The sequence below is a fragment of the Notamacropus eugenii genome, chromosome 4, assembly GCF_028372415.1.
Source record: "Notamacropus eugenii isolate mMacEug1 chromosome 4, mMacEug1.pri_v2, whole genome shotgun sequence".
NCBI lineage: Eukaryota > Metazoa > Chordata > Mammalia > Diprotodontia > Macropodidae > Notamacropus > Notamacropus eugenii.
This window is the reverse complement of record NC_092875.1, coordinates 406,633,950-406,656,902: the sequence shown is the minus strand read 5'-3', so window position 1 is coordinate 406,656,902 and position 22,953 is coordinate 406,633,950. Positions and strand designations below refer to the sequence as shown.

Below are 22,953 nucleotides of genomic sequence, written 5' to 3'. Positions count from 1 at the left end.
GACCTGGGGGAGATTTGCAGTAAATTTTAAAAAACTATACTACTACAGTGGCCAGCTGGTAGTCTGAAATTCAGTAAAGGACTGCATTTAACAATTGAGGCAGCCCTTTGGATGTACTGTTTTTTGGTATTTGTAGGTGCTATGTATAAAGTGCATAATTAAATTTAATCTATATTCTTTTTGTAGGACACCTTTTCTTCAGGAGCAAATGGAGATGCTTTTAATAGGGCTACAGATTCATCAGGTAGGTGTTAAGGCAGAAATGTGTATCTCATCTAGGATACCTATGTCAGGTTGAATAGTCTGAAAATTTTTTGGACTCAGAATCTGAATTTATCCTGATTTTGGAGCATGTTTGGCTTCTGGATCAAAGCCAGAGGGCTTCTATTGAGAATAGGGCACAGAATTTGGAACTTGGTCTTACTGAAAGTCCTGAAAGATGGTGACCTCTTAGGAAGAGAATCACTCAAGACACAGAATTATTGTTGGACCTGTCAGGCAATTAAAGCACTTTAATCTCAAGGGATTCTCATCAGGGGACGATTGTTGACAAGTTAACTCAAATCCTCCCTTTGATAACATATTGGTTGTTGACCCTTGGCAAATCACTTGAACTCTCAGGAGGTTAGGTAGTGCTTTTAAGACTGTAAATTACAGAACAGTTGCTAATCTGTCCTGATATTGAAAGTTTGCGCACTGTGGGCTTTCTACACTGATGAAATCACACCTGTTAATCAAAAATAACCCACACTAAAAAACTCTGAGTGGAACAATCAGGAAAACTGGGAGAGAACGATGTACTTAAACATGGCAGAAAAGATGGTGTTAAGGAGGGAAGGGATAGTAAGGTGTCAAACTGGAGAAGATAGAAAAGACCAGCACGTTTAGCTATATAGAGATCATTGGTAACTTTGAAGAAAGTAGTTTCAGCTAAGTGATTGTGTTAGAAGCCAGATTGCAAGGTTTAGAGAAGTTATTGGAAGTTCAGGAAGTATCTATATATAGTCTATCTGTACAATAGGAATAGATAATTTTTGTAGAAATTGGGTTGTGTAAGTGACGAAAATCACAATAGCTTGAGAAGGTGATGGTCAATTGAAAGAGAAGACTTGAGCAAAATTTTAGATGGTAGAGAAGGAAACAAGTAGAGAAGATAAAGGAGGGGGTGTTCAGGAAGGTGAAGCAAACTCTTAAACAAGAAAGGAAAGGATGGGATCAAGTGTAGAAGTAGAGGAGTTCTTGGCAAGAAGAGTGACCTCTTCCTCAGAGTCTAACAAAGGAAGAGAAAAATGGGGGATTATGTCAAGAAATCTTGAGGGGAGAAAAGAGAGCTCATGATGCATATCTTCTGGTTTATCGATAAGGAAAAAAAAAAAAGAGGTCCTTAGAAAATAAGGCCAGGGTGATGGGGTAGGAGTGGAGTGGGAGCTTGGGGAAGGAGGGGAAAGTTTGGAATAATTGTGGGGAATGGGTCATTCAATTAAAACAAGAATAAAAGGACTGCTTTATGGTAGTAAGGGCCTAGTTGAAAATAACAAATTTGTAGTGGATCTGATGGCATGAATGTGTGATTTCCTTTGGATGTATTTAGCAGCATGCTAGAAGGAGAGAAGACATGATGAGAAAACTAAGTGTTGGAGTTGTTAAGGCATGAGGGGTGGTTGGAACAAATGGATAAGGAACTTAAAGTGAAGACAATGAGGGATTGAACTGGTTAGTGCTGCAGTCAATTATAAGTAGTAGAAAGTGAGATCAGAGCAGGGATGGATCAAAGTAAGTATGAAGACTAGATTTAGAAGAGAAGTGAGGGTTTCTGCTTACTCTAGGATCAAATATAAATTCCTCTGTCATTTAAAGTCCTTCATAACCTGACCCCACCCTACATTTTGAGCTTTATCCATTACATCCCTTCATGCACTATTTGTGGTCTAGTCAAACTGCCTTCTTAACTATATTGGTACATGGCATTCTCATCTCTTGACCCTCTGCTTTTGTACTGACATTTTCCCATACCTGGAATGTTCTCCCTTCTGATAAATTGTAAGTTCATCGAGGGAACTTGGCAATTTACTTTTGTCTTTGTGACTGGCACAATGCCTTTTTCATAGATGGCACTAAATTTTTTTTAATGCCTTTTTCATAGATGGCACTAAATTTTTTTTTGATTGATTGCTTTCCTACAAAATAATTATAGTCACTGAATACCCAAATCTATCTAGTAACATAAGGAAAGAAATACACTGTTGTGGATTCTGATGAAAGGAGTTGGGGCACCATGGGGAGGGAGAGTAGGTGATGAATACTTAAAATAAACATTTTCTAGAAATTTTAGCTTTCAGAATTCCCCTTTGCTGTGCTAAACAATATAAATGACTTCATAAAGGAAATTTCATTTAAAAAACACAATTTTCTCATCTAATTTTTGAAATCCTGTTTGAGGGCATTTCTGTGGTTATAAATGTTATATACGCATTTCTGTGGTTATAAATGTTATATACATGTATATATATATATATATATATATATATATATAGCCAATTCAATTTTGGATACTCTTGAACGTTTTATTATTAAGCAGTGCCTTCTAAATATTAACTGATAATATTAAATTTTAAAAAAATTGTTAAAATAAGTATACCTACATTACATATACATCTAATGGAAGATCTTGATTGTTTTCTAAATTTACTTAAAATGTGAATTGTTTTAGAAATCAGTGATGCACCTACCCGAAGAGATCAATTCATGAGAAGTGGATTTGCTTCTGGACGTAGTTTAGGAAACAGGGGTATGTATCAAATGTTTGCATGGCTGCTGAACAAGTAGAGAGTAGAGGGAGTGATAGAGGACGTTGCTTTTCTTTTTTTTTTTCTTTTGATGGGGGTGGCTTGTGTTTTTTGTTGATGATAAACTCTGTATGACGTTGATTTTGTATAGTTACTGTTGGTTTTTCTTTTAGTTAAAAGAAACTACTAATAAAGTTACTAAATGTTTAGTGGAAAACATGCTAGAGAACGTCTAGGTGCTTACCTTCCCACTTCATAGGGTTGTTGTGAGCATAATTAATGACAGTGAAAATTTTTCCTAAGCTATAAATTGCTATATAAATATGAAGTGATTTTATTTTTTTCCACTTTATTTCTTTTTGCTTTGTATGCCATGATGATTGGTATTATCAAACCATTCACTTTTCATTTTTCTTGAACTTATGAAATTGTCTTAAATACTCCAACTAAGAATATCAGCTTTGGGTTATTTAAAGAAAGAATATTGCGTTTATCCTAGACTATGTAAAAGGAATTTGTTTTGTACCTTGAAAGAGTATTTTTTGTAAGTTAAGAAGTATTTTATTCTTTTTCTAATAGTGATTATTTTGACAGAAGACAGACTGAATAAAATATGCTATTTTATAATCATAAGAGTTAAGGAAGAATTTTTGACACAAATGTAAAAAACTACAGATATAATTTTATGTTAAAATATTTTAAAGCATGGAGAATATGAAGTAAATGATGTTATAACAAAAGAAAGGCTATGGGAACACTTAGTATCCCTAGTATTTTTTGTGTCATTTATTACTGTGGGACATTTGATATGATATAATTGGTGTGTGGTTTGAAATAGTTTCTACCTAAAGGCCTTTCTGAGAATTCTTACATTTTTGGAAACATAAGGAATATTGTGTAACTTTTTGTATGGCATTTCAAGCAATTCGAGATTTTTTTTAAGAGGTGTAATTAAGTATGAGGTTGTTTGCTCTTTTTTTTGGGACTAGTCCTCAGGCTAATAGAGGAAATAATAGTTCACTCTTAAATTATGCTATTTTTTAATCAAAATTATCACAAGTGTAAATTTTTTAATAAAGCACCCAAACACATTGATTCCTGTGTCTGTAAACTTAAAGTTACATTCTAACCTTCCCCCAAAGAGTAGGAGTAATAAATAATATTTTGGTAATATAGTTGAGTGAAATTGCTAGCATGAATTTTGTAAAGTTGTGAAATATTTATATAGAAAAAGAAAATATACAACTGAAAATGTGCCCAACTCAGAATGAGCTAAGTTAACCCTAGCTTCCTAATGTAGATATGGGAATATTGACCGATGAAGATTCAAATAGGTAGACGTTTAAAAGAAAGCTTTTCTCAGATGTCCTAGGTTGAATTAGCCTAATTAAACTTCTGGTCAATGCCATTCACTACTGTTATTTAAAATTATAGGGTTACAGAGTTAACAGAATCAGAATATTGGAGGGCCAAGCCATACTTGATAGCCTCTGCAACATCTTTTGATTAATTAGTATCTTTGAGAAAGACAAATAGTTGTTGGATATTAGTACCTTTTGTTTTACTTCACAAAGTATAAAGAAATTTATGGAAAGATTGCTAGGACCTACATTTAAGTCCTAGTTTGATTACCTGCTGCATGCTGTCAGGTAGGTCCATCTCACTAGACCTCAGTTCTCCTTATCTCTAGAAATAAGATGTTTGAACTAGGAGATGTGTACGTATAGGTGTATATAGATACACACACATATATACATACAGGTACGTATATGTATACATGTGTGTGTAAACATGTATTCCATTTTAAACTCTCAACAGTTTGATGATGTGCTTCAGTTTTTAGGAAGCCTTGGTTGGTTTCTTTTGTCCTTTTAACTGCTGCTTATTTAGAGTTGGTACTTACCAAATCAAGTGCTATACGTCTTTAGCTTGTCTTTTGTTTTTAGTGTTAAGCAATCTAGTCCATTTTTCCTTAATTCTTTTTGATTTTTGATTTGAAAGCATGTTCAAAGAGAGGTGGCCAAGGTGATGAGGGGACTCAAAGCTATGTATTATGCAAGTTTGTTGAAGGAACTTAATATGTTTAACTTGAATAAAAAACCTTCAAATATTTGAAGTTTCTCATGGAAGAGGAGTTAGACTTAATTTACTTTAGTCCTGCAGTGAAAAACTGGAACAAATAAATAGAATTGATATGGAGGTAGATTTTGGCCCAGTTTAAGGAAAACTCCTAACAATTATAGTTACATAGAAGAAGTGGGATTGTCTCCTTTGAAGTGTAATGAGTTGGTCCTTTGTCATTAGTAATCTTTAACTTGTTGGATTATTTGTAGAAGGGTTGATATGCTGGGGAAAAAGTTGGATTAGGTGAGTTTTGAGATTTCTTCCAACTCTCTTTGTATAGTAACATTGGTATTTACCTACCTCATCTGTGGATTTTTTTTTATACAGTAGCAATAGGTTTAATATTATTTTAAATTCAGGTTTGCTTCTAAACCTTTGTTTTACTTTGCAGAGTTAGTAGACTGCCTGCCTTTTGGCTGATCATTTATAAGAGATTTAAAAAAAATTATGGATTTAATTCTGTCTGAACTTCTGCAGATGCCAGTGATCAGTCTTCTAAGAGAGAAAATCTATCCACAATGGGTGGATTTGGACCTGGAAAAGGTTTTGGAAACAGAGGTAATGACCTAGTCATGAGTGGTTACTTGCTAGTTACTCCAAAATTTTATTACCGTATAGAGGTAGAAGGTTAAAGTGTAATAGTTTCTTTTTATGTACAGTAAGTTCTTCTATAATAAAATGTTTCTAAAAATGATTGTGTTATGTAAAGTTTGCTAAAAGCCACAGAATATACGGGAAAAATGGAGTTTCTGAGAGCAACACTTAAAAACTTCATCAGTAACACATAAAAAAAGTAGGGGAACCCAATAAATATAGCACGGTTTTATACATTTTAAATTATTAATAAATACACAAATAATACAATAAAAAGTGATAGTGTCAGCAGTCTTGGGCTACTGCTCCGTCTCCATGCAGGGCCCCAAATGTGGATTGGTTAAGTCAAGTTGCTGTGGGTGAGGGCAGGGCCTCACTGAGCTGAAACTCTGATCTGGGCCTCACCCACGGTGGAAGGTGGGGTGAGGAAGTAGATTTAGAAATCCACAGCTGCTAGTTTCCTAGAAGATATACAATAAATATGGCACTTTATATTGAAAAAGACAAGTTTGCTTTTGGAAATGGGTATTACAAAGGTTGTAGTTTGTGAGTTAGTGTGAAGCAGTACAGTTTTCTAGTTTGCTTAATGTTTCTTGAAGACAAAATTGAGAAGAAGCAGAAGCAAAATTCATGTTCAGCTCAAATCATTCTCTAATATATCAATTTCATTGGAACAAATTCACATTTTCAATACAAGTGTTGCAGCACAATTGACTGCATTGTGTCCTAATAGTGTGTGTGTTGCTGTGTAAGTACATGTTGAATAAGTTCAGATTGCATTAATTTTACATTTTGTTATAATATTTCCATTTTTCCTACAAAAAATTTCTTTGTTTAGGGAGGAAGGACTTGTTTATTTGCCTAAAGATGAAACTTTGGAAGCACTTAGAAGTGTTCATATGTGAATTGCATAAAATATATAGTTAAATCACTGCCACTTGAATCTTTTTCCCTACAGCTTATGTGGACACAAAGAGATATGATAGTGCTTATTATCCCCAGAAGTACTTTGTTTTGACTACTTGTTAACAGAAGAACAGACCAAATAACTATCCTAATAATTTGTGTATTTTTGTATTTTTCCCTAGGTTTTTCAAGTAACAAATTTGAAGAAGGTGATAGTTCTGGCTTTTGGAGAGGTAAATTAAATCTTATGATTGTGAATAGTTCCTGTTGTTAGAAATTCAGGTTGTATGTTGAAGAGAAATTAAGAATTGGCTAAGTTTTTCTGTCCATACCAGTTTGCCTTTGCTGAGATAATTAAAAAAAATTGAGGTTGAAATGACTTTCTTTTCTTCTCAGTGGAAACTCAGGAATACCATTATGGAAAAGATTTATGGCTATGTGTTATAGAAGATCAGTCTGCATAGACTGGGCAGTATGGCTTAGTGAATAGGGTGGTGAATTTGAAATGAGGAAGATGTGATTTCACATTCTACCTCTGTTACTTAATAGTGTGCTTAGGAGCAAGCCAGCTAGCATCTGTTTTTCAGTCTTTTAAAGATATAACCTTTGTCATTTCTATCAAAGGATAGTTGTGAGATTGGAATGAAATAATGTATGTAAATAGGCTTTACAGACTAAAAGTGCTATTTTAAATGTCAGTTAATCACTTTCCTGGCTTCCTTATGTATAAAATGAGGAGGCTAACCTAGATAACTCCCTGCATCCCTTCTAAATCTACGATCATAAAACTAATCTCTGGAGACTACCCTTCTAATATGTTGTATTTCCTAAATGAGATTAGGGATTCAAAAATAAAGATCTAACTTGGAGGCTTAGAAATTTTTTGATTTCAAATTGGCCTTAATTCATTGAAAAACACATAGATCGTGGGAAATCATCACCATCTGTAAGGTTGTTAGTATTGAAAGTTCCAAAGACACTTTCGCTATACCCAGGTTGTTGGAATTGGTGTGTAAAATGAGCTAGAAAGGGGGAGAATTCATGGAAGAATGACCATAGGAAGGTGATCTAGAGAATCGAATAAGTAGTGTTGAGACCTGTTCAATATGTGTAAAAATAGTGCATTTGTAATAGAGAATTGGGGCAGCCAGATGGTGTGGCAGATAGTGCCAAGGCTGGAGTGAGCAGGATTCGTTGTCCTGAGCTCATATCTGGCCTCAGAGCTGTGTGACTCTGGCCAAGTTACTTAACCCTGTTTGTCTCAGTTTCCTCATCTGTAAAGTGGGTTGGAGAAGGAAATGGCAAACCACTCTGGTATCTTTGCCAAGAGAACCCCAAATTGGGCCAAGAATACCATTGAAAACGACTAAACAACAATAGAGAATTGACATTTGGGCCTTGAGGGAAAATTCTAATGATTTTTTTCTTGTATTCTGTAGATACTTTTTCTGCTAATTTTTATTCCTTAAACTATTCAGCTATGATGCCACATCTCCACTCTTTATTTCCTTATTCTCCCGGCCTGAAGGGCGGGGGGGGTGTGTGTGTGTGTGTGTGTGTGTGTGTGTGTGTGTGTGTGTGTGTGTGTGTGTGTGTGTGTCTGTCTGTGTCTGTGTCTGTGTGTGTCTGTATGTGTGTCTGTGTGTGTGTGTCTGTGTCTGTGTGTGTGTGTGTGTGTGTCTGTGTGTGTGTGTGTGTGTGTGTGTGTGTGTATAGGTTTGTGTGTATACACATACATACAAGTGTGGATTACTAACTTTTAGAGATAAGCATGATTTCCCAAGATCCATATGTTCTTAAATGATTAATATGGAACCAACCTGACACCATGACGTCCTTTTCTGTAAGGCACTCATTTCCCTTTGTTTCTCTCCTAAGCCTCTAATAAATCAGAAATTAAATGTCTGATTAGAGTTGTCTTGATTCTCAGTGGCATGCTTTTGAGGAGAAGTTTAGGTTTCAAGCTAGAAGCTTTTTCTCTGTGGACCTAATTGTTTGGGTTAAAATATGCTGATCGCATGGATTGTTGCAAGATTTACTTTATCTACTTTCTTGCTCTCTTTTAGAGTTCTTTTCCTCTTGCTTCAATCTAACCACTATTTCTTAATTTCATCCAGTGTTAACTCTGCTAGTAGTGAATTGTCACCCCATTGGATTATATCTTCTGGGTACTTTTTTGGGAGGGCATTATTTACTTACAAAAACCCTAGCAGGAGTCAGCAACAAGTCCTTACCTCCTCTAATGAAACAAAATTAAGTAAATTATTCTTTGCTTTAAATTGCCAAAAGAATATTGTGAAAAGAAAGCATTTGAGCTTTAAACTGATAGATGACAACTTACGTTGTAATTACACAAGGAGGGGATGAAAATCTTCAGATTGAACAAAAAACACCCTGAGGAACATCTGTGCCAACATTTCTGTTACCTAATCCTCTCCCCTGTTCTAAAGAGTTATTGTGAAAATTGGCATAGATTTTGAGACACCGTGACAGTGTTTTTTAAAAATTTAGAAAAAATTTAACATTAGAGAAATGTAGACATGACCATATTGAGCACACTAAGACTGCAGTGGGACTAGGTCACAAACAATGGAATAACAATTCTATTCAAAAGTTATGATTTCCTTCAGGTATATTGCTTAACTATGATATATTTATTTGTCATTTAAGAATCTAATGACTTTGAAGATAATCAGACAAGGAGCAGAGGATTCGCCAGGAGAGGTGGTAAGTATATTTTATATTTAGTTATATTTTTATGAGTTGTGGTGGTGTGCTACTGAGTTCATTCTTGGTGAGAGAAGCTTTGCTTTTCATACACAAAACCCCCTCAAACCCTGTATGTATTGTAGCAGAACTTGATTCCAGAAGAAAAGACTCGTAATGAGTTGTGGTGGTGAAGACAACCTTTGGCAGAAAACAATATGCCTTTGACCATATTTAGCAGGTGGCGTTCTGCTTCTGAATTCACAGGAACTTTACTTCTTAGGTGTTTCCAGTATTTTTTTTTTTTTTTACAAAGTGTAAGCTTCAGATCATCTGAGTCTTTGTCAAGTGGGGCCACATTGTCTTTGTCTCTGAGGATGAGTGATAACAAGTTATTTTTCTATGTTCAATTAATCAGATTTTTTTTTTAGCATTGATAATGGGGAATGACTTTATGTAGAATTATTATGTTTTTATGCTGTTGTAGGAATAGAGAGTTGTATTGATAGCTGTAGTAATACTTACATGTGGTTTTAAAGTTACTTTTCCAAGCTTATACAACTGCTTTGTCTTCTCTAAAAGAAATGATTCTTCACATTTCTTGCCTTCACACTTGCCCAGAAGTTTAATAGCAGCTACTTTTGAGTATGGCCAGCAATTGGGTCCTTAAGTATCCTGAAGATAACTCAGATGCACAGAGCTTTCCTTTCTGAAACATGGAGTATGACCTGTGGGTAAAGATGTTCTTCACTTCTAGTGTATCATTTTAGCAGAGCTCTTGATTTTTGAAACTGCGAAAGGCACTGGTACATTCTCACTGGAAACAACTTAGAATCAGTAATCTTGAGTGTGCATTTGTTTGGAACATAGCTACCAAAGACACCGAGACCTCTAATGTTGGAAGACTTGAATTAAAATCCACCCTCAGACACTTACTAGTATGTGACCTTGGGCAAATCACTTAACCTCTGTTTGCCCCACTTTCCTCATCTATAAATGGGAATAATGGGAACACCTACCTCCCAGGGATCAAATGAGAAAATAATTGAAAAGCACTTACCATATGCCTGCCCCACATAAGCACTAGCTGCTAAATTATTATTACTATTATTATCATATCATAGACAAATGACTGTATTAGCCAGCTAGAGGAAATAGGATCTGTAATTCGCAACTTGACTGGTTTGAAGAAAAGCATACTTATACTGATGATAGGTGTGACAAACTGGAACTGGAAGATAATGTAAACTTTGGCTGATGATATCTCGTGATTGACAGTTGGTACTGTGCTTATTTATGCCCGTTTCCAAAAGTGTATCTTTACTTTCCCTTTCTGTGGTCTTCCATAGCAGAATGTAAACACTGTACAAATGAAGGTAGTACTGAGAAGAGCGGCTAGGAGGTATGTAGATGCAGGTACAGGCCTAATTGTCATCACTTCTTCTAGGCACTGTGATTTTGGATCATACTACTAGAGCAAGGATAACTGGGAATTTTTCGTCTCAATCAATGCCAAATAATCTCAGTGTCCAACATAATTAGAAACCATGAATTTGAAGAACAAGAGCTACATTTGTGGTTACCAAATTTTCCAACAAATCTCCTTACCTTTGACCCACCTCCTTGTCTCAGCTTTTTGTAGAACATTTAGAAATGAGAGGGGGGAAAAGGTAAAAATTGTCCTAATACAAATATCTTTGGTTTGATATTACCACTAACAACTGTATTCATCATGCAGTCAAGCTTGGAGTTTGGGATTTATGTACTTTGGAATAGTATTTTCTTTTTGAAAAAGAAACTTAAACCAGACAGGAAACTACATTTTGAATTAGCTGGATTTAATTAGATAGTATCAAGATTGATATCAGAAAATACTGTAGGTATTAGCTTAGAGGTCAAAAAATATAGATAACATTGGTACTGCTATGGTTGGGAAGTAGGAAAAGGAGTTTCACAATTGTGAAATAATCCTGGATGAGATGTTCCACCAAATTTCTGGAAACTAAAAAGAATACTGTCCAAAAAACATGATAAATTAAGATCAGAATACAAGTCAATAGATTTTGATAGGATAAAGATAGAAAGGTATCTGAAATTTAACTCACCTAGAAATGTAACTAAATTTTAAAGCTTCAGATCAAGGAATTATGCAAGCAGCCAGGAGATAGTTTACATAAAAACAAACACCAGTTCAATTTGTGTGAGACGAATCAACAAGGACGAGGGATGTTACAGGCTGGAATGTGATGCAAGGAAAATTGAGATACATCACCACAATTACCTGTCCTGTATAGTCAAGCATAGTGATCTGTCATGACAGAAAATTTAATTTATCCCTGCTGTGAATTCTAGAACAGGAAAGAGCCTTTGGTGTGCACGTTCACCAAGTAACTGAAGACATTGGGTGGTCTGTAATTGGATGCAAACAAGGGGTAAGGGATGACTCAGTATAAATGTGCTATGAGGAGGTGATAAATCTATTCAGGGTTTTCTGACACCTTGTAGAAGGGTCAGTGCAAAAGCAAATGTTAAGAGTTTTGGGGAATAATCTTTTGAAAAGGAATAGATGGAAGTAGATTATCTGAAGAACAAAAAGGCTAGAGAAGGTGAATTCTAGAAATGGAATAATAGAAGTAAAGATTAATCAGATAAAGAGATATGAGATGAGAGAAAGATGACTTTTCTGACTAAGTAATACTGTAATTTTTAAAAAAGGAAAATTGTTTCTATGTTTGGTGAGGGCAGATGTGTGACCATGTGTTAGTGCAGAAAATAATGTGGGATTAATAAAAAATAGCTGATACAAAGGGGTAGGGTAACATAGCAAGGTTTAATGGAGGAAAGCCAAGTCATACGATTATAAACTTCAGTATTAATAGGCCGAATTTCCCAGTAAAAAGGAAACATTGTAAAATGGACGAAGAATCAAAACCCATTTGTTGATAGTTTATTGATTTGATGCTTAGAATACCTTCATTTAAAGCATAGGGATTGATGCACATTTCAAGGAAATGGCTAGAATAGCTGATAGAGTAGTACAAGGGGTATTATGCTTTAGCTAAATTCAAGAAAATTAACAGTGATTATTTTCCAATAAGGCATTAGTAGATAACATTGAAAGACAAGTGGGAAAACTACATTATCACTAGAGCTACTACAGATAAACAATGCTATTAATAAACTTATATGCACAAAATGCAAACGTAGCAATCTTTTATTAAAGAAAAAAAACTGATGTGTTAAAATAGCCCAAATTATAAAATGAATTCCAGGCTACTTTCATGTTCTTCTGGCAAAGCTTAACAAATCCAAAAAGAAAGATAAATAGCGGAAATTACAGTTTTGCCCAAAATGTTGGAAAAAACTATTTGGTCAATGGATAGAGACTTCTGGGGATCTTAGTATGTATTTTTTGGGCTTCTGCGGGTGATGGGCAAGAATTAACTATTTGAGTGGGGCAAAAAGAACTCAAACGCAAAAAGGCAGGAATGTTAAAAATCTCCTTTACAAGCTAAAATAAAATTTTAATCAATAAAGGAAATGTTAAAAGAACAAGAAGCATAGACCTTAATGGAGACTAGAAAATTGATATTGGAGGCCAGATCATGGAAACCTGAAAAAATAATGAGAGAACATATCAAGAGTTGAGGTGTTGATAAAGGAGTCTTCATAGAAAAATTTATATCCCTGAGTTGATCATGCATTTTAAAGAGCAAAAAAGCAAACCACTTAACAAACCAAAAATGTTCAAAATAGGAAATTTGAGAAGTTAAAAGATGTGAGGAACAAAATTGAAAATAGACTATAATAAAAAAGCTGGTATTTTGAACAGTAGCAAAAGGAATTAACCATTACTTAAGTTGATTTAAAAAAAAAAGTGAAACTAAATTTTAAAATGAATAAAGAGAAATAATAAATGCCCAAGAAGTTATTAGAAATTAATATGACAAATTATATGATAGAAGTAAAAACCTAGACAGAGTATGAATGGCTAAAAGAATTCTAAAAAAATTAACATAACTGGTAATGAAACAACCTTATCTCAGAAAAATTGAACCAAATAGAATAACCTCTTAATACTTACATGCATTGTAAGTGAACTTTGTGAAAATTTTAAGGAACAAGTACTCCTTATATAAGACATCTTAATAATGGAAAACATCAACATTGTATGAAATTATTTTGTGAGACAAGCATGGTTTTGATTGCCAAAATAGGGAGGGCTAAAGTAAAGAATAACAATTATAGAACAATGCCATTTGTAGATTAAAAGTATTGATGTAAAGAGATTAAGTAGCGTTTAAAGAGTTTATAGAAGTAAATTATCCATGTTGACAGTTTTATTGATGCCAGAAACATAAGGATAGTTCACTATTTGTAAAATGATTAGCATAGTCATCAGTGACTAAAATAACTACATTATATTAGTAGAATGAGGAAAAATCTTTGAAATCAAGCACTATGTCATATTAAACACAATGAGGCACTCGAATAAAAAGACTTCTTGAATATGATCAATACCATTTAAAATTAAAAGTTAATATTCTTTGTAATGGAGAAATACTGACAGTTTTGGCAGTAATTTAATTGAGTGGACAAATGGTTTACCAAGTGCTTATGTTCTCAGCAGTGGACTTAAAAAATAATGAAAATCTTTCCTCTTATAGAACTTACATTTTAGAGAACACTAATTACAGGGATTCAAGAAAGCCTCTTATATGAAGTGGTACCTGAATTTTTTTTTGAGAAGACTGTAAGGTGTATAGAGATGAAGAGATTCATATGCATATTCCAGATATGGAGGCAGCCTTTGCAAAGGCATAGAGGGGCAGATGGCATTCTATCATAAACAGCTATACTGTCGAGTAATTTTAATGAAATGGGGAGTACATGAAAGGAAGTAATGTGAAATAACAATGCAAAAATAGATGGAAAGCCATATTGGACAGACCATAGTCTTAGAGCTGAAAAAGACTTTAGAGGCCATTGAATTCAGTTGTGCTCTTTTTACAGATTCACTGCAGCTGAGGTTAAATCACTCAGTCACACAACTAATAATTTCTGAGGCAGGGTTAAAGGTCAGATCTTCCTGACTCTAGACTCAGCACTGTTGTTAATTGTGCTACTTTTAAAAGTCTTTGGATTGTGTATTTTAACTGAGGGGCAATTGGGAACCATTGAATATTTGAGTAGGAGAGCAACAAGGTTATATTTGTGTTTTTAGAAATAGTTATACGATAGTTATACGAGAGATGAATTAGAAAATGAAAAGATCAGCAGTAAAACAACAGTGTCCACTGTCACCATTATTTGTCTTGCTGAAAATTCCAACGCCCTACAAAAAAAGAAATTAGGATGTAAGCTTTCGCAGAAAGTACAGAAGATTATCACCATTTGAGTGATAAGGTTTCCTAAAGTATAGAAAGTTATGGGGGAAAAGTGACAAATGAGTTATTTCAGCAAATCATCATATAAAATATCAAAACACAAAATTATCACCATTTCTCTGTGTTTCTCATAAAAGCCAGGAAGACATAGAATAACATGGAAAATAATGAATTTTTTAATGTCTGGGAATTGTTAGAAGACAGATTTAAGATTTATCTAAGCACCATTACCCAAGAATTTTTCAGAGAAATTAAAAAAAGATAGTAATGATTGCCATAGTATAAAGTTTTGGCTTGGCCAATATAGCAAAAATTTACAATATTACCCAAATTTATAACTTTAATGCTATATTTTTACCAAAAGTATCATTTGTAGAATTAAGCAAAATATTATTTATAGGGAAGAACAAAAGGAAAGATTGTTGCAGGAAATAATGAAAAAAAGTATGAACAAAAATGGTTTGGTATGAAATTCCAGATGACCAAAACTATCTGGTACTGGAAAAAGGAAAAAAAGTTGATTGATGTAATGGGCCTATGCAAGATTAAAAGCAGCCATTTTGCCTATAATAGTCTGCTCTTTGGTTAACTGAAGAACATCAAATGTTGAGAAAAAACAATTCACCATTGTATAATAGTTTGGTGGAAAATAGGTTCAGACCAGCATTATGTGCCACGTTAAGTTCTAGATGGTTAAAAGCGCTAAATATAAAAGATTTCATATTAAAGAATAGTATGCAAATTACATCTTAGCTGTGGATAAGGGATGGGTTTGTAACTAGCCTTGACATAGAGGATATTAAGAAAGCTTATCAATTAAAAATGATTTTTGATTATATTAAAATAAATGCAGCTAGAATAAGATGAAGAAACAGACTGCAGAGCATTATTGCATAATAACTCTCCCTAAATAGTCTGACATTACAGAATCTTTAGGAAATTAGTATCTGTAAAATTGAGTCATTCCTCAGTAGTTAAGGTGGTCACCAGATATAAACAACTGGTTCTCATAAGTAGAAACATAGTATCAACTATCTAGAAAGATTTAAAATTGCTACTTGCCAGAAAATTTGAATTGAAGTATCCTTCTGGATATTTGTGGTATGTCAGATTATTGGAATTTTGGAAAATGAGCATATTAATTTACTTTTGATAGAACTATGAATTGATTCACTCTTTGGGGAAGAGAATTTGAATTAGATATTATTTGTAATAGGAAGAATTGGTGACAAGCTGTGTGCCCTACAATTGGGGAGTTGCTGAACTAATTATAGTAGATAGATAAAATGGAATATTACCACACCAAAAGAAATGAAGCAGAATTTTTAAAGAAATATGGGAAGAAATCAATTAAGTGATAGAGTGAATATAGCAGAACCAAGAGCAATTTTATACAATTGCTACAATTACAGTAAATGAAGACAGCTTAAAGATGAAGATATTAGACAATATTGTGAATAACTTTTAAGTTATTATATGGCAAATAGGTTGTGCAGTGGATAGAGTATTGAACCTGGAGTCAAGATGACTTGAATTCAAATCCAGTCTTGGGCACTTCCTAGATATAACCCTGGATAAATCAATTAACTTCTGACTCATTTTCCTTATCTCTGCAATGGGGATAATAATAGCACCTTTCTCCTAGGGATATTGTGAGAATAAAATTAAATAATTGTGTGTAAATGCTAGCAATTATCATTGCAGATATTACAATGCATATGTATTTAACAAATAGAGAACTACTGAAATGAGGGTGTATCTATTAGTAACAGTCACTTTTATGTTATACTTAACTTTTCATGGATTGTATATAAAATTACATATTCGTTTGGGAATCCATCAGATTTTTGGTGTGACGTAATATATCAATAAAAATTTTAAAAAGCTTTAAATGAAACTTAAAATTTTTTAATGAAGTGCTAGTTTTGGCAACATTTTCAACAACTGTAGAAAGATAGGATAAATTCTCAGCTTACTTTTCCCTTGTAAGATTTGTTTTGTTAATAAGGATCAGATTTTTTTGTTCTTTCTTTTTAAAAGTTAACTAATTTTTAGTTTTTGGCATTCACTTCCATAAGATTTTGAATTCTAAATTTTTTCCCCCTTCCTTTTCTACCCTTCCCCAATATGGCATGCAAGCTGATATAGGCTCTACGTATACATTCATATTAAACCTATTTTCACATTAGTCATGTTGTAAAGTAGAATTAGAAACAGTGAGAGGGACCATGAGAAAGAAGATACAAAACAAAACAAAACAAAACAAAAAAAAACAGTGAGCAAAACAGAGAGTGAGCATTCAACTCCAGAGTTCTTTCTCTGGGTGGGGACAGCATTTTTCATCATGTGTCTTTTGGAGTTGTCTTAGATCCTTGTATTGCTAAGAAGAACTAAGTCTATCATAGCTGATCATCATACAGTGTTGCTGTAACTGTGTACAATGTTCTGGTTCTGCTCACCTTACTCAGAATCAGTTCATGTAAGTCTTTTCAGGTTTTTCTGAAATCTGCCTGCTCATTATTTCTTATAGCATACCAGTATTCCATTACATTCAGATGCCACAACTTGTTCAGCCATTCCCCAACTGATGGGCATCCCCTCAATTTTCAATTCTTGGCCTTCACAAAAAGAGCTACTATAAATATTTTTGTACATGTAGGTCTTCTTCCCATTTGTATATTTTTTGGGATACAGCCCTAGAAGTGGTATTGCTGGGTCAAAGGATATACACATTTTTATAGCCCTTTAGGCATAGGTCCAAATTGCTCTCCAGAATAGTTGGATCAGTTCACAACTCCACTAAGTAGTGTTCCAATTTTCCCACATCTTCTCTAATATTTATAAGTTTCCTGTTTTGTCATGTTTGCTGGTTAGGTGTGATGTGGTACGTCAGAGTTGTTTTGATTTGCATTTCTCTAATCAATACTGATTTAGGACATTTTTTCATATGATTATAGAAAGTTTTAATTTCTTCCTCTGAAAACTGCCTGTTCATATCCTTTGTTTTTGAATCTCATTTTCTCTTCCTGTTCTTCTCCCCTTGAACAAAAGAATCATTTGTGACAAATAACTTGCCAAATAAACAATTCATGCATTGATCTTGTTTAAAAATGCTTTATCTCTTTCAGTACCTGTAGTCTATGCCACCTGTCTGCTGAGAGGTGGAAAACATTCATCAACAGTCTTCTGCAGTCATGCCCAATTACTGCATTAATCAGAGTTTGTTTGTCACAGTTGCTTACCTTAACAGTGTTGTAGTCACTGCATATATCGTTCTCTTGGTTTTGTATATTTGACTGTATCAGTTCATACAAGTTTTCCTGATTCGGTCCTCTCTGTTATTTCCATGACACAATACTTTTCTGTTACTTTCATATACTTTTATTTGTTCAGCTGCTCCGCAATTGATGGAAACTTCTTTTGTTTCTAATTCTTTGCTACAACAAAAATTACTACAGTCTTTGATTCCCATGGATTCATGTTTAGCAGTAGTGTGGCTCTCCAGTTCAGGAGTTTTGATAGTATACTTCTAAATTTCTTTCCAGAAAAGTAGAACCTTTTTATTGCACCACCAAAATTACAAGTCCTTTCATGAATTGTCCTTTTTTTTTTTTAAACCAGTTTGATGGGGGATAGGTAATGCCCCAACATTGTTTTAATTTATACTTCTTTTGCTATTGATGATTTGGAGCATTTTTTCGTATGGTAGATTACATTTCTTATGAGAACTGCTATTCCTTTGACCATTATCTGTTGTGGAATAGAACTTACACGTTTCTATCAATTCCTTGTTTGTATTGGCTATCAGACCTTTATTACAGAAGTTTGATGAATCTTTTTCTTTATCAGTTGACTACTTCCCTTCTAATTTTAACTGCAGTAGTGACATTCTGCAAAATCTTTTCAATTTTATGTAATTGACATTGTATATTCCATCATTTGTATCTCAGTATCTTTTTGGTGAAGAGCTTTCTCATTGTCTGTGGGGGTAAAAGGTCTCCTCTAACTTTGTTATATCCAGGTCACGTATCCATCTAAAACTTATTGTGGTACATGGCATGAACTTTTGGTTTTACCCTAGTTTTCCCGTACTATTTCTCACATTCTCCATCATTTCTGACAGATGCTGAGTTCTTAACCAGGAGTTAGTGTCTTTGGTTTATTGACCATTATTACTACTCTGTTTTGGTTGCTTCTGGAGCTGGGGAATTTGATTTGTTCCACTGATTGACTTTTTTCCTCTATTAACTTAAATCGCTAGAACTCTTTTCCTACTTCCCCTCTTCCCCATAATTTCTGTTGAGATTCTTAAACATTTATGCTCTCAATTTATGCTTTGTAGGATTTGAAGCATGTGACAATTAAACTGTTTACTGCAGGTGCGAAGTTAAGCAACTAGATCTATTGCTATTCCTTTCAGGGAGAAGGGAAACTTTTAACGGAATTACACTTACTATTGGTGTAAGCCTAGGAAATAACTTTTTCTGTCCTATGGTTAAACACAACTCTTTTCAATTTGTGGCACTTATGAATGTTGCTCTCTTAGCTTGCCAACTATTTAGGCGAATTATGCCTATTCACATGTATATCTGTTTGCATGAAAAATGTAAACCTCCTGCTTTCTATCATGGTAATCTATCATTTCTACTCCCTAGTTAGATGCTGTCAAATGAGGATAAGGAAATCTCTGAATTTACTAGAGAGATTTTTGTAGCATACTGGAGGTTTGTGGTTAATTGGTGAATGTTCTATAATGAGTTTTAATTAAGGACCAATAACTATTGGTCCATTTTGGTTGGTTTTTGTATTTCCAAGGTAGATTTTTGCAAAATCTGCCATTAAAAATGTCTTTATGCAGTTTCACTACCCAACTACCAATAGGTATTCATATTTATTTGTTTTTGTGTGACTTTTTTTGGGTTTTGTCCCAAAGAGAATATTAATGTCTAATAAATTTAAAATGAATTCCTATTTTCACAAATTAGAACTTATCTGAAACTTACTGCCCAGGCTTACAGGAATCATCCATTTTAATCTTAGTAAAAAATTGTGCTTTTAATGACTCCAAGCTTCTCCCTGAAACAAAGAATGAAATCTTATCAGCTTTCTTCCACTGAGGGGTGTATGTTATATAATTCTTCAGTCTCCAAAGATTTAAAATTGCAGTTCATTCAGAGGGGCAGTGGTTATATGCACAGTGTGCATGAGCTGTAACATGTTATTAATGAAAAATTGTGTAAGAAAAGTAATGTAAATGTAGAGAGTACACACTCTGTTCAAAATTGGACACTCCCATAGTAGTTCATAATTTCTTAAGTATATAATGCTAATTAAATTTCATGAACCAAAATTCAGCCAAAGTTGTTTTGTTGTAACTTTGTAGGTTATCAAGATGGAAATGATTCAGAAGCTTCAGGGTCGGCAAGAAGAGGTGGACGTGGCAGTTTCCGAGGTTGCCGTGGAGGATTTGGTCTCACTCACAGTTAGTAGAGTGGTCAATTGTGTGCCACCTTTGATTTAAATTTGGTGTTACTACGATACCTTTCTAGAATTGGAGTTGAGAGCTCCCTTTAGAGTTCAGTTCATTCCCTTTCTGGTAGATGAATTCCTTCTACTCCTCTTGTAAGTAATGGGAAGCTTACTACATAATTCTTCGGTTTGAAAAACCATAATTGTTGGGTAATTCTGAATAAGTTGAAATTTTTTGCTTCTATTTGTTACATTCTGTTCATTTACTTCTGTTCACGTAAAAATGTAATCCTTCCTTTTACATGACTGCCCTTTAAATTTATGAAAACCACTCTCGTGTCCTACCTGCCTAGATATCTATTTCTATATTATATCTATAATTTTTTTTACAATGTGAATATACAGAAATGATTGAAAATTGTAATGCATGTGGAAACTGAATCAGGTCTTCAGAATCTTCAAAGATAGGCTAACCCAGTGCTTTTTCATATGATATGATTTGAGAAATTCTTTCAAGGTCCTGTTTGTCTGCCATGTTGCCAAAAGTGGTCACGAGTGGTCACTTTGCTATTGCTTCCAGAAGGTTGCCATTCAAATGTATCTGCTTCTTGGGAAGAGAGATCATTTGGATGCCACGGCAAGAAAGTGTTTTTAATTTAGAGGCACTGGGGTTGGTTTGATCATATACTGCTTTGATGGAGAACTGGCCAGAATGAGATGCTGCAGGGGGACATTCTGGAGAGCATGAATGTAGTGAGAAGTGTGATCTTGGTTTGCTCAATGATTTTGCGTGTGACCAGTCCTAACGAATATTAAGGAATTTCTTTTTATGAAAGGGAAAAGTTATTTCTCAGGGAAATTAAGTTAACTTCAGAAGACAACTTTCTCAGCCTACGGCATTTGTGAAAAAATCTTTTTTGAGATTCAAAAGGTTATTCACATAGTAAGCCTTTTTTATAGTATTTACTATACAAGATGCTCAAGATACAAAGATAAAATGAAAAACAAGTTCCTGACCTAAAATTGCATCTCTTCAGTTGGGGTTGGTGGAGTAGTGCTAACCACTTATAAAGATATATTAATGTAAGAAGATTTGAGCAGGGAGAGAACACTGAGAGCTTGGGAGGGCAGGAATGGCTTTCTTGAGGTGTTGAACCTTGAAGGAATGATTCTCAGAGGCAGAGGTTAACAGAGATTGCATTCCAAGCATGCAGAACAGGCCTTGCAAGGGCATGGAGGCAGGAAATAAAATGCCTACTCAGAAAAGCCTGTAAACCAGTTCTGTTGGAATGTGGAGAGCACAAAGCTGGTGTAATGTAAAATCAGTCTGAAGCGTTAGGCTGGAGTCAGACTTTAAATACTGAGGTTGAGGAGTTTCAATTTCGTTCTGGAGACACTGGGGATTTACTAGAGGTTCTTTTCATGGGAATGACATGGTCAGGACTGTTCATTGTTATCTTGGTTGTTGTGTGGAAATTGGATTGTTGAGGGGGATAGACCTCTCCCATAGTCCATGGAAGAGATAATTGAATAGAAACAAGGGGGCAGAGATATGTGAGAGCTATTACAGAGATAGGATTGACAGATGTGGCAGTTCATTGGATGTGTCTCTGATTGACTTCAGGCAAATTTTAAGTAAAAATCATTTTAAATGCAGTTAAGTGATTTTAAAACATTTGAAAAAACACCAAAGAATGTAATTTACTTGAAGCATGTAATACATTTTATATCTGCGAAATTTAGATAGTGAATCTGAACGTGAAGATGGTCCTCAACGCCCTGGTGGATTTTTTAGTTCAAGAAGAACAGGATTAGTTGATCCAGCAGGTAAGAATTTGGAATTTATTGATAAAAGAGTGTGTGTGTGTGTGTGTGTGTGTGTGTGTATGTATGTATTTGATTATTTAGTTTTAATAAATAGTGTATATACTATGGTAAGACACATACACGATCTCTCTCCTTATTCTTCATTCTCTGTTTTTTGCTCTGCTGAATTACTGATGATGTAAAGAAGAGTAACTGACTGCCTTTTTGCATTTGTGTTTTTGTTTTAAGAAAACTTTTGTTGCTTTTTTATCTATGCACTGTGCATTGTTCGTTACTTACAAGTTAATTTCAGGGTACAAATTAAAGTTGATTAAAATCATTGAGGGGAAGGAGGAAATGGAAGCATTTGCTCTCTCTTGGATCAGTGTCAAGTGTCATGGACCAATGAATTTAAAAGAAAATTGAAAGAATGGATAGAATTAGAGAGTTAACGGAAAAATGAGAGCATAATAGTTACGGAGAGATTTAAATATAAGGAAAAATTTAAATTAGATACATAAATAGAAGAAAGCTTAGGTAGAAGAATTAGAGTAATTCTTTCTATCAGCCCAGCAGTGATGAAATAGAAATCTCCATTTTGACTTGTGTGGTTGAGGAGAATTAAAAAATTTTAAGCTTGTTGTCAAATACTTTTCAGGTAATGGTGACAATTTCCGAGGCAGAAGTGTTGGTGGAAGAGGTGAGGTTTGGGGGGATGGTACTTACTTTAAAATTTGGTAACAGTAATTCAGATTGAAATAAAAACTATCAATTCAGCATATTTTCTTTTTCTGCCTTAACTTCTTATGGGGAAGTGGTAGTGATTAGAAACAAATATTTTTATATTAAGCTGAAGGGTGGGTAGGGCATTTGGCCTGGAGGTAGCTGAAAAAGTAAATAGCTCTATATGACAGAATACTAAGCATTGTTGCAAGTCATATAAAGAAGTTTTTTTTAAAATACTGAAGCCTTTCGGATTGGGAGGAGCTTATTTTGACTTGTTTTATTCTAAAAAATGAGCATCATTTATTTTGATTCTCTAATACTTTGTCTCATGGGCTTTCTAATATAGTTTCCCTTCTTCTTTTGCCTACTTAATGGTTTTCCATTGCAGAAATAATTAGTGAAGGACCAATTAAAACCACATACCACTGTTTTTGGTAGTTGGTAGTAGA

The 22,953-nt window shown here is 34.2% G+C and overlaps 1 protein-coding gene across 7 annotated transcripts in view; it reads left to right on the top strand.

Moving 5' to 3' along the window:
• DDX4 (DEAD-box helicase 4) overlaps positions 1-22,953 on the top strand; it is a 61,826-nt gene that overhangs the window by 2,753 nt on the left and 36,120 nt on the right. For 3 of the 7 annotated variants that reach the window (XM_072605609.1, XM_072605608.1, XM_072605604.1), the window contains exons 3-10: positions 187-244; positions 2,711-2,788; positions 5,388-5,468; positions 6,593-6,643; positions 9,081-9,137; positions 19,887-19,985; positions 21,716-21,799; positions 22,437-22,478. In XM_072605609.1, the coding sequence (XP_072461710.1) occupies positions 187-244; positions 2,711-2,788; positions 5,388-5,468; positions 6,593-6,643; positions 9,081-9,137; positions 19,887-19,985; positions 21,716-21,799; positions 22,437-22,478 (550 nt within the window). The remainder of the gene's footprint in view (positions 1-186; positions 245-2,710; positions 2,789-5,387; positions 5,469-6,592; positions 6,644-9,080; positions 9,138-19,886; positions 19,986-21,715; positions 21,800-22,436; positions 22,479-22,953) is intronic. The other 4 variants (XM_072605610.1, XM_072605605.1, XM_072605611.1 and 1 more) reach the window with 2 other exon arrangements.